This window comes from Rana temporaria, chromosome 2 (assembly GCF_905171775.1).
Source record: "Rana temporaria chromosome 2, aRanTem1.1, whole genome shotgun sequence".
Taxonomy (NCBI): domain Eukaryota; kingdom Metazoa; phylum Chordata; class Amphibia; order Anura; family Ranidae; genus Rana; species Rana temporaria.
In genome coordinates this window covers 115728965-115741861 of record NC_053490.1, presented here as the reverse complement: position 1 = coordinate 115741861, position 12897 = coordinate 115728965, and the positions used below count along the sequence as shown (strand labels likewise).

Below are 12897 nucleotides of genomic sequence, written 5' to 3'. Positions count from 1 at the left end.
TTTGAGCTGCTGCTTGTTTAATATTTTTTTTTTTTTTCATTTTTGATTTAGCGCAGTATTTCCTATTTAAATAGTTAATGTAACAGTTATAACCATTTCCCTATTTAAAAATAAAACGTTTTGTTTAGATAATATAAATGCTATTCCTATACTAAAGCTGAGAAGTAACCTATGTGCATACACCTTTGTGTCTCTAGTATGTTACCTTTATGTGCATGGACACGCTGCACCCAAGATAACGGGCAGGCTTTCATCACAGAGTATGGAACACTGAATGTGTGCATCTTGTTTACTACATTCTGGAAAAGAAAATAAATGATAATACAGTCAGCTGATTCTAGCAGTGCAAACCAGTTTCTGTAGTATTGAAAGTCATGGTATGGAGGGAAAATAATTCTATAATAGTATCTGTCTTGACTACAGCAAATAAAGAAGCAACTGTGATGTGCAAAGTGTAGTACCCCCCAGGAACCCTATTGCAGTTTACTGTGATCACATAAGCTATATGTGATCAGGTCTCATTGCATAATTTGAATTATTGCACTTTGTATAATATAACTACTATTTGCACTGCTTATCATACAAGTCAGTCATTGAACATCTAAAGTATAGATTTCACCATCTACTAACTGCTCTTACCGTTAGCATGCCATGCCATAGGCCAGCATCTCTCTTGAAATCCAGCACATTCACCATAGTTTCACCTAAAGGAAAAAATAAATATATTATCTAATGCAGTGGTCTTATCGGTATATATACTGTATTTTGGCATTTCTGATAAGGCTAGTTGTATTAGGGGTTATGTCTTCCAGGGACTGGCATCCAGTTATTGTGCCTAGAGTCCAGTGGTTTATGAATAAGAGGTGCAGCGTTCCTCAATTGAAAATAGAGAAAACCTATATTACTTTTTACACTTGTCTTATCGGTATATATTATGTAGTATTGAGAATATAATATCGGCATAATAAAATATATACCTGTTTATAACAATGGTGGAAAAGAGGCACTTTTATCACTGCACACACTTGCACATTTGCCTGCAGTGAAACACTTGCCTTGTATCACATAAGAATCCATTTAAAGTGGAAAGCCCTTTCATTATTATGAGAAAGTTCGAAATTACGTGCTGCAGCTCACTGCAGGCGTAACAAAATAGAACAAGCAGCACTTCCGTGCATTAACACGTCAAATGTGTGCCCACGGGAATGAAGCTAAAAACCAATGCAGTAATGTACAAAACAAGGAAGAAGATCAATTACAATTTCAAATCTCTTATGGACAACATCATCTTTTCACTCCCCATCATTTTATAGAATTAAAAGTTAAAACCTTCTCATTATAATCAGACAGTAATATCCAGAATCAGCACATAAAGATATGCATTTAGATAAACCACAAGTGTCATTTAATTATCATACAATCACTCACCTTCTGTATAGTTACAGGCCTGCGAAACAGCTTGACAATGAGAAAGCATTGCTATTCGTGACACAGTGACCCCCATAACGCTGCCTTCCTTACTGGTCTTGTACTGAAAAAATGTATTTGTCAATTAGTCCACAGTGACCAAAAATAATCAACAGAATTCATTTGTACTTTGAAACTGTGGAGTTGATTTACTAAAACTGGAGAGTGCAAACGCTGATGCAGCTCTGCATGATAGCCAATCAGCTTCTAATGTCAGCGTGTTCAGTTAAACTTCAACAAAAAAACTGGAAGCGGATTGGTTTCTATATAGAGCTGCACCAGATTTTGCACTCTCCAGTTTTAGTATATCAACCCATGTGTGTTTACATTTCTTGGCTATCACTGTTACTCTGCCATAAAGCTTGCATGGCTTAGTTCGCCATATACATATAGTTGAAGGAATAAAGGCCAGATGGAGGAAACTACCAGATTCCTCCATCCATATGATGGATAAATGAATCTCCTGCTGCAGCTATTATGTTTTGACAGCTGTCCCCACTAGCTGTCAAATTAACCAAACAGTGCCTGCCATGAATAGATGTAGTCACCGTTTGGTCAATGATTTTCCACCCATACTCCAATTGAAGGATGTGGGACTGTAGGCGGCCAACCACTAAGAATTTAAGTTGGTACATTAGACATTTGATCTGTGTATACCCAGTTTAACTCCTTCCAACCACAATTTACCTAAAAGACCCATCACAAATCTACTGTTTCTATGATAAAAGGCAATATATCCAAGCACTGAAATGTTCAATTACATCTTCAAATTTTGGATTACGGATTACCACTTTATATAAAGTACTATGTTATTTCTAAAGATTGTTAGCTGCTATTTTCTCTGATTAACAGTGTTGGTTATGCTGCATGCGAGTAAAGGGAAAGGCTAAGCTCACCTTGAAGGAGCATGTTAAACATCACACCCATATTTAGGGTGCAACATGCTGCTATACACCCACCTGCCCCTTCTCTATAACAGCGGGTGGGGAATCTTCTCCTCGCATCTGCTGTCACAATTTGAAAACAGCGTGGCTGAGCTGGGATACCCCCACACAGCCGCATCCTTAACTCATTTCCGGTGTATAAATTAACTATAAGTACTTTCGGCCACCGCGGCAGACAGCTTGTAGTCCTCAATGAACTGGAAGGGAGCTAGTAAGTAGTTGTCTGCCTGTACAGGAGGTACGGGCAGACAGCTGACAGTCTGCAGGGTCATGGAATTGCATCCATAATCTGCTGATTGCAGGTGCAATGTAAAAAAATGATACATATATTTTACCTACAAAACAATATGCATTTATTTATTTATGAAAGGTGAACTTATCCTTTAAATTAAGAATATACTTTCATCATAAGATTCTCTCCTACCTCAATGTAGGCAGGTTCTGTGCCAGCTGCTGTGATATGTGGTTGCCAATCCTTTGGTGCCTTGGTCAGGTATCTGGAGTCGGTCACAACCCACTTGAGTTTTGGCCATCCTAGCAAGAGAGAATGTGGGCATAATAAAAATGTTACTCAGGTCTGCTTGAATGGTATATACAGATTTTGTGGTCCTCTAAATCTGTCTTCTCCTACTGTTCCTAGGGCTGGGTACACACGAGCCAAAAATCGTCTGAAAATGGTTCAGTTCGGTAGGAACGGGACGACTTTCGACCCATGTGTACAGCTCCTACTCTCGAACAAGCATGCTGGAAAACGAATATGGCTGCAAGCACTGATCAGTGTATTCTGACGAGGGGCAGTCCCCCTGTCAGGATACAATGGCTCAGCAGAGGAGACACCACACCAAGCCCACTGGGTTGAACGAAACAAAACTTTTTTTTTTTTGATGTCACAATGTAGAGAATGAGATTTCCTATGATCTGTGCCCAGTCTTGCCACACAGAGTTAATCCAGCTCTCAGCAATCCTCTTTTTATTGTTCAATTATTGTGAAAATAAAAAGACTTGCAGAGAAAGTCCTTTCCGTCCCCTTGCTTCGAGTGACAGTTTTTTTTACATATCTCGTGCACTAGCTTGGAGACAGAGGCACAGCGCCTGTGTAAAAAGTTCACAATTCACATCCCTCTCCTCTCCAGCTCTCCCAGGATTGGCTGCCTTTCCTGTGTTTTGCCTGGATGTTCATCATAATATGGGGTGTGATCCACAGTTCAGTGTGATGAGGAAATGTATACTGCAGTGAACAGCCATCAGAATATACATAGACAAGCGATTAGGGGAGATGTATTTAGTTAGAGCTGGGCAGAGTAGAAGCTTGAGTGATCATCTTATTATTGTTATATTGCAGTGTGTGTGTCTGAGGTCACCTGATCACATATGCAACATTCCTATATTACCAGGATGTTTTATGTGGGGGGGAGGGGAGGATTTCTCACTTTTCATACTTACACCCAGTAAGGCTGAATGAACTTAGGGCTTGTTCACATTAGTGCTCTGTGCGAGATTGCAAGTGATTTGCACCGCACTGCTGTTCAGATCACATGCGATGTCTGTGCGATGCGATTTCAGCCATACAAACTGTATGGCTGAAATCGCATCACATTTGGACCAAACACACACAGGACCCTTTTTTGGACCACACCAGAATCGCATGGGTGTTCCCACCCATGCGATCCGATTCATGTTCTAACTGTTAGTTCGCAGTGCGATATGCGAGTTGAAATGGGGTGTCCTTACCATTGTATGACACTCCCCAGCAGTTCGCATATGGCAGTGTGAACTGCCGTGCAAGTCGGTTGTGATCCTGCAGTGGATTCGCAGGGTTCCCGAATCGCACCAGTGTGAACCGAGCCTTGGTGGGTGCAGTCAGATGACATTTGTAGGCTGTATGCTTTGAGGCTTGGTTCACACTGGTGCGATTCGGGAACGATGCAAATCCACTGCGGGTTCCCACATCGCATCCGACTTGCACGGCAGTTCACACTGCCATATGCGAACTGCTAGGGAGTGTCATACAATGTTAACGACATCCCCATTGTAGCCCGCATATCGCACTGCGAACTGACAGTTAGGACATTAATCGTATTGCAAAGGGGGTGGGGGGATGGTGCAGTGGACGGTGTCAGTAGGGCAGTGGTCGGTGTCAGTGGTCGGTGTCAGTGGTCGGTGGGGCAGTGGTCGGTGTCAGCGAGGCAGTGGTCGGTGTCAGCGGGGCAGTGGTCGGTGTCAGCGGGGCAGTGGTCGGTGTCAGCGGGGCAGTGGTCGGTGTCAGCGGGGCAGTGGTCGGTGTCAGCGGGGCAGTGGTCGGTGTCAGCGGGGCAGTGGTCGGTGTCAGCGGGGCAGTGGTCGGTGTCAGCGGGGCAGTGGTCGGTGTCAGCGAGGCAGTGGTCGGTGTCAGCGGGGCAGTGGTCGGTGTCAGCGGGGCAGTGGTCGGTGTCAGCGGGGCAGTGGTCGGTGTCAGCGGGGCAGTGGTCGGTGTCAGCGGGGCAGTGGTCGGTGTCAGCGGGGCAGTGGTCGGTGTCAGCGGGGCAGTGGTCGGTGTCAGCGGGGCAGTGGTCGGTGTCAGCGGGGCAGTGGTCGGTGTCAGCGGGGCAGTGGTCGGTGTCAGCGGGGCAGTGGTCGGTGTCAGCGGGGCAGTGGTCGGTGTCAGCGGGGCAGTGGTTGGTGTCAGTGGTTGGTGTCAGTGGGGCAGTGGTCGGTGTCAGTGGGGCAGTGGTCGGTGTCAGTGGGGCAGTGGTTGGTGTCAGTGGGGCAGTGGTTGGTGTCAGTAGGGTAGTGGATGGTGTCAGTGGGGCAGTGGTTGGTGTCAGTGGGGCAGTAGTGGGTGTCAGTAGGGCAGTGGTGGGTGTCAGTAGGGCAGTGGTCTTGGGGGTTTGGGCCGTGTCGGTATGGGGGGGGTGGCTTTGGTGTCAGTGGGGCAGTGGTTGGTGTCAGTAGGGCAGTGGTCGGTGTCAGTGGGGTAGTGGACGGTGTCAGTGGTCTTGGGGCTCTGGACCGTGTCGGTATGGGGAGGGGGGGGGCGGTTGTGGTGTCAGTGGTCCTGGGGCGGTTGTGGTGGCAGTAATTTTTTATGCGCTTGCAGAAGCCTCCTGTGCGCTTGCAGAAGCCTCCTGTATGTTTAGCTCAGAGTTTTGCATTCCCACCCATGTCTTCCTCGCCTCCGATGCTTCCTGGGCCTGAGTCCTCTAGTGAAGTAGAGCCATTGCAGCTGGGTTTCACACATCTCTCTGCTAAAGCTCTGCCTCTCTCATCTCCGGTTTCTTGTGCACATGTGCAGGAGTAACTGGAGCGCGCTCTGCTTCTTCACAGAGTATGCTCTGTCACTCCTGCACATGCACTTCAGTCTCCCCTGGCACGAGGCTCGTCCTGGCAACGCTGGCTGGCCAGGGGAGTGTAGCGGTGAGCGGAGGAGTCCTCTGACGTCATGACTCCGCCCACCAAGCGTCGGGAATCAGAAACGCCCACCAATTTGGCGATATTGTGGGGCTCCTTACAGCTGAGCGGGTGAGTAATAAAAAAAAAAAAAAAAATACATGCAGGAGGCATGTATATCATTATAGATATTAAATATGTTAATATCTTGTAACTGATGGTAGTGGGTTTACATCCACTTTAATAGCGTGTACCCCGCAAAAGTGACTTACCGGACCCCTTTTGTGCCCCCTTCACTTTCTCGCAATTCAAACCGCTTGCAGCTCAGTGCATTTTACACATGTGTCTTTTTAATGCTTCTACATTTTTTTATTTAAAAAAAAATAAAATAAAATATTCCTGTGTTCATTTCTATGGGTCTGAAATCATGGGCCACATCTACATAAAATAATTTGTTTCACCAGATTACTTTTTCATGCAGTGACATGAGCTGTACCACTGGCATTCCAACACTGAGACATTGAACACTGAGCTGTAGCACTGACATCTAAACATTGAGATACTCATTGCTATACATTTTCTAATGAATCAGGCTTATCCAGTAAAATAATGCAACGTTGTACTGCATAGTTTAGTAACCCAGAGCAACCACTATTCACTTTGAATGAGCTCCAACATATAGACTGCATAAAGCCTTTAAAGGGTAACTCCACTTTTGTCAAGAAAAAAAACATTCCCCCTGGGTGATCAATGTACATTGCATTACTTTGTTTCAGATTCCTACCTTTTATTGCACTGAAGGAAAAGCAGGTTGTCTGTGTCAATGTGCACATTCAATGGGAGTGACTTTGTCATTATTAATCAGCTGATTCTTGTGACCAGTGACAGTATCTCACCAAAAATGAAATGTTTGCTGCAGATTATGCCTAAAATCTGACTTGTATCTTAGTGTAGACTTTTGGTAAAATCAGTGAGCCAATCAGCCAATTCTGTATACCAACTGTGTACAGAACACCTTCAGATTGCCATAATGCATTGAAGTAAAAGGAACTTACAGCGATGCAGATTGAAAAGGAAAAGGTAATTTTTAATAACATTCCATTACAACGTGACTTGTGTAGCAATTGCATATGCTATATTTTTATTTTATTTTTCCACAAAAGTGGAGGTGCCCTTTAACTTTTCACCTATACCAGTGGTCTCCAAACTGTGGCCCAGGGGCCAGATGTGGCCCTTTGCTTGTTTTTATCTGGCCCTTGGGGCACGATTTAATTTACCAACAATGGGGCACAATTCTCCCCAATGATGCCAACATTAGGGCACAATCCCTCCCAATGACACATAATATGGGGCACGATTCCTCCCAATGACACCCATGACTGGGCATAATTTATCCCAATGACACCAAAGATGGTGCACCATTATTCCCATTGAAACAAACGATGGGGTAGATGACGTCGGGACCTTTCCTACTCCCAATAGCCACAGTCTGCCCCCAACTAAAGTTTGAAGAACAGTAAACTGGCCCTTTGTTTCGAAAGTTTGGAGACTCCCTGACCTATACTATGAACATGAAAAAGATGTGTCCAGAACAAATAGAAGGTCTGCTTTTTAAAAGTGGAACAAACATACACTAGGACTGTTGTCTAGAGCAACCAAATCAGGTTTAATTTCTTTCGCATTTGCATTGAGATAGTGATTGATGTGGGCAACAGCTACACTTTTCTTCAATCATAGTAGGAGAGTCTACTCTGAGCAGTCTGTCAGTAACATTTTGATTTCTATGCTTTTTCTATGTTGTGCTCACACTAAAAAGAACAAGCATCTTCCTTGCCCCTCTAACTGAAGCTAACAAAAACATGCAGTTGTTATGGTCCTAAAATGGTCTTTCGCTCACTTTTTGACTTGACAAATAATTTGGTTTTCCTCTTCTGAAACAGTTGGATTATTGTAGACTTATTTTAAAATGCAATAGGTTCTAAATGATATTTATATGAATAAATCAGAAGCAGAAATATGTAGTGGCGTACCCTTGAATTGCACAATTTCTCCATTCTGTGTTTTTGGCAGTCCTTTTAAGCAAACCTCAGTGGTAAGAGCAAGCTTCACACCACAGCTTCCCAGCAGGAACCCAATCTGATGTCCACCAGCATCCTGTTTATGAAGAAGAACGTAGGATCAAACTGTTATACTAAAAACACACTGTGCCAGTGTTAATAGGATTGATTTAATGGGTTTTTAGTCTGCCTGTAATTTCGTTTTATAAAGTTCTATGAGCTGGATATGTAGGGGAAAAATAATAAAAAATTGTGAACAAACAACTAAAAAGTCAGCTCTCAAAACAGACAAAGTAAGTTTGTAAAAAATAAAATAAGAATAATGAAAGCGATCACCAACCACCAAGAGCGGTACATGAAAAAGTTAAAATTGCAAATCAAAATTGACATTCTGAAGAACATGAATGACTCACTAGACCAAGTGCCAATTAAACATCTTTAGCAGACCAAGATGAGACAAGTCATAGAATAAACACATATAATTTGAAAAATATTAGGCAATAAAGTTTTTTTTTTAGGCTGGGTATTGCGAATTGGATGCTGGTTTCCTAGCAGGAGATTGTGATTGTCTCTCTATGGAGCCAGTTCACATATCTCCGGAGCAGCTCCATTCCTCAATGTGAACCCAACCTTAACCTAATGCATTCTATGCATTAAGGTAAAAAAAAAAAAAAAAAAAAAACACTTTCAGTGCTCGTTTCTCCCCCCTAAATACTTACCCGAGTCCTGTATTGATCCAGTGTTGTGCTCGTCTACAGGTCTTCTCTCCTCCCTCCACTATCTCACAGGCTTGGCTGAGAGCAGCATTGGCTCCTGCCACCATCAGTCAAATCTAGTAAAGAGGGAGCGGGGTGCAGCGCTGAGCACAGCTCAGCTTGGGGGTGAGCCAGCACATGTGCCACCATATAAGCAGCTTCCTATAGTGGTCCCAGAAGAGGAGGTTTGAGGCTACTCTGTACAACACCACTGAACATTTTCTTTTTTAGTTTAGGGGGGGGGGGGGTGATCCTGTTCCCTTAAAGCATGTTGTATGACACAGTGCTTGTGCTGTGTCATTTGGCCCCCTGAATCACCTGTAATACCTGTCTGATCCTAACAGTTTCTACCCTCCCTCTGTACGCTGACTGCGATCTATCAGGGCTGCTGAGCTCTGACACCGGGGTCAGTATGTGCCTCCGGCATATGCAGCCCTGCTCTGAACTCTGAATCCTGTGTCCTCTCCTCCCGCCTCTCTCTGGGTGTCTGCTCGCGTCAGCACCCACCCCCCTGCTCTCATACTTAACATTAAAAGCACCCATCCCCTCTGTATTAGAACAAGAAGCTATTCTGTGTCTGTGTTATATCATACATATGCTTATCTGTACTGATAACACAGCATCTTCCTGCAATCATGCAACTCCTCCGCTCGCTCTCTCTCCTCCCGGCTGACATCAACGGTAGTGCTCGGACCCGCCCAGTTGAACTGTCAGCTAAGCAGAGGACAGGAGAGAGGAGGAAACTGATCACAGGAAGATGCTTTGCTGATCTGATAAGTACAGATAAGAATATTAATGATATAACACGGACACAGGGAAACTTATTGTTATAATACAGAGGGGATAGGAGCATTTTATAGAAGGGTGCACTGCCATAAAAACTTTTAAGCTTAAAGCGGGGGTTCACCCTAAAAAATAATTCTAACATTACATTGAGTCGAGTTGTGAGAATGACATTATGCTGACCTTTTTTATTGTCTTGCCGTACATACCGTTTTATCTATATTTTCACCGCGGCTTCCGGGTATGTAATCCTGCGGGACTGGGCATTCATATTCACATGCTAATTGATTGACATGCCTCCCACCGGCGCATACAGCGCGTCACGATTTGCCGAAAGAAGCCGACCAGCGGTGCGCAGGCGCCGTATAGCGCCGACTCGCCGTTCGGCTTCTTTCGGCAACTCGTGACGCTCCTTATGTGACTGGGGGAGGTAGTTTTTGTCATCACGTCAATCACCTGCTGGATAGGAACGCCCACTCCCGTGGGATTCACTACCCGGAAGCCAGGAAATAAAATTGCTGTACAAGGTATGTACAGCAAAAAAAAAAAACAAAAAAAAAACGGCATACTGTCATTGTCGAGAGTCATGTCAATGTAATGTTAGAAAATTGTTTTTAGGGTGAACCCCCGCTTTAAGTCCAGCAAAAAAAATTAGGGGAAAAGATTACAGCCTGTGTTGGGTTTTACCGTTATCTGGGGATCCATAAGATACATTTTCATTTTTTTGTAAAGTAGGAGAAGACAAGAACCCCTGAGAGCATTTGATTGCGGTCTGTGTCCTGGTTACTTATTTTCCCTCACTTCCTGTCTGGTAACCGATTGTCAATGTGACATTAGATGAGGGAAAAGCTCTTTAACAAAGTCCAGGATAGCAGCAAAAAACACAATAGGGGTTGTAATTTTTTCCACTCTAAAAAAAAGGTTGTGGCTGGACATATCCTTTAATAAAATAAAGTGATGGGAGGTGACAGTTTTGTGCAAATCTGACAATTAAATAAACACTAGTGAATGTGCTCTGTGTGCTGATGGGTGCATTGACTTGTCACAAAGTAGTGTGAGAGCTAATCAAATGACAATTAAACTTTCCATATGTTAGAAAAATATAGTAATATATGAAACATTTATGTAACTGCTATGAAGTGTCTTTTCTTCTAGATGCCTGACAGCTATTTGACACATTTAGTTTAAGGTGTGCTATACACCTTCAAAGTAATCGTTTAGTGCCATTACTCTCAACTGCCTGAGCCAATACCATCAGCACGTTTGTGAAAGGCATATGTTCTTTTCAGATTGAAAAAAAGGGTGATTGACAATTGAAAAAAACATTTCCAGCAACAGATAATTTAATCATCTTTCTACAATAAGCTGTGCTTCAAATCGCTTTATTCCTCCAGTATAAGCAATAAGCCTCAAACTGTCATTTTCCACTGTACTGCTGATTTTAATTACTAGCGCTTAGTAGCACAGTTGTCATTTTAGACAATTTAAAAAAAGCGACTGGATGTTAATGACTAGACTGTTAATGACTAACAGATGATGGAAACTTGAGTTTTCAGTTAAAGCACAGTTTATGGAGACCCATGCACGCCAAACAATTTTAACACTTTGCCAACATTGACCCTGGATGGCAGCACACTTAGGTCAGAGACAGTGGCGGCCCGTCCATACTGGGTGCAGGGGCGCCACCACCTAATCCATGCACCTGGCCCCTAATCTAATGCAGGGCGCCGGACGCATGGATTTCAATTTTTTTTAAGCACGATTAGAGCCTGAGGCTGTAATTGGCTTAAAAAAAAATAGGTGGGCTTGGGGCATAGAGCACTGCGCCCTCCCAGTTGTGTGACAATAACAAATTAATATTAGTTAATAGGCAAATTGTGTCTCAGCCGGGGGGAGAAGCAACAGCATGGCTCTTACTTTCCCCTGAATCCTAAATTAAGGCCAGTCTCGTGCTGTTGGGGGGGGGGGGGGGGGTAGTGTCGGTGTTCTCGTAATCCAACGCCGGGGTGGGGGGATGCTTGCGGCGATCACCGCCTTCCCTTACACCTTCCATGGGGGGAAGGGGTTGGGTGCTTGTGGCGATCGCTGCCTACCTGTCCACCTCCCGTGTGGGGGGGAGGGGGGCTCAGGGCAGTTACGTGGCGTTTGTTTGCTGGGCTTTAGTTGGTAAAATGTGACAACCAGCACTCCCATTAAGATCGGTGTATAACATTTCCAAACAGGAGCTGATGGTGTTTTAAAGGCCTAAAGAAAGCTACTCAAAGCTTGCCAAAACTTTTCAAAACCTTTCTAAAAGTTTCATAAAAGCTTGCTGTTCACACTGCTCTTATTTAAGCTGAAGCAAATCCAAAACTGGCCTTAGACTATCAAGATCTCTCTCCCACCCAATATTCAGGTCCACTTTTCATCATGTATCAGCCATTTCCCAATAAGTAGTGCAGGACCATCTCATCTATGTTCAGCCAACTGTAGGCAATTTCATCCCCAACAGCAGCCGATACCAAGCACCTACTGGACACTGCACATGCTCCACTAAAGCCACTTCATGGCCTCAAGATTGTGAGCCCACAGTATGTCTCAACAAAGCAATGTAAGGCTGGGTCAGGCTTGTTGGCCTTTAAATTAAAGCTAGATTTAAAAACTAGATTTTTTTTTTGTTAAACATGTGGTCTGAAAGAAAATAATTTTACAGACTACCCCCTCCCCCCCCATGCTATATAGTGCTTATGGCAGAATCTCCCACTGGGACTACTGTATCATGAAAAACACAGAGTACCCAAAGGTGACTGCATCTGATTGGATGCAGCCGTTATCGACCAACAAATTTGCGCCCAGCTCTTTGACTTTCTTAGGGCTCTTACACATGGGTGGACTCCAACAGCAGGTCAACCTGCAGAACGGGGGATCTGTCTGCTGATCACCGCTGAGCAGGCAGATGACAGGTCCATGTCTGCTCCACTTACACAGAGCAGACACAGCCGCCTTTACTCTACTGGCGAGCAGATTTAAACGGACTGCCTGTGCGCTTACATCGGTCTGTTATCCGATAGAGGAATGGGGAATGGATCCCCCATCCATCTACTTTTAGAGGATAGGATGTTGGCAGGTGGAAACGGACAACCGCTGCTCCACAGAGAGCAATGGATGGTCTGATCGGGTCTGCCTAAAAAAGAGATTTTTAATACAGCTTACCTGTAAAATCTTTTTCTTGGAGTACATCACGGGACACAGAGCGGCATATTCATTACTATATGGGTTATATGGAGTACCTTCAGGTGATGGACACTGGCAATCTCAAAAACAGGAAGTGCCCCTCCCTATATAACCCCCTCCCATAGGAGGAGTACCTCAGTTTTGTAGCAGCAGTATGCCTCCCAAAATGGTCCCCAAAAGAGGGGTGGGAGCTCTGTGTCCCGTGATGTACTCCAAGAAAAAGATTTTACAGGTAAGCTGTATTAAAAATCTCTTTTTCTTTATCGTACATCACGGGACACAGAGCGGCATATTCATTACTATATGGGATGT

The 12897-nt window shown here is 44.2% G+C and overlaps 1 protein-coding gene across 1 annotated transcript in view; it reads right to left on the bottom strand.

The window, feature by feature from the left end:
- DIP2B (disco interacting protein 2 homolog B) overlaps positions 1-12897 on the bottom strand; it is a 323774-nt gene that overhangs the window by 71245 nt on the left and 239632 nt on the right. The window contains exons 11-15 of the mRNA XM_040340806.1: positions 7808-7931; positions 2836-2945; positions 1429-1531; positions 640-704; positions 206-299 (exon numbers count right to left, since the gene is read on the bottom strand). Of these exons, the coding sequence (XP_040196740.1) occupies positions 206-299; positions 640-704; positions 1429-1531; positions 2836-2945; positions 7808-7931 (496 nt within the window). The remainder of the gene's footprint in view (positions 1-205; positions 300-639; positions 705-1428; positions 1532-2835; positions 2946-7807; positions 7932-12897) is intronic.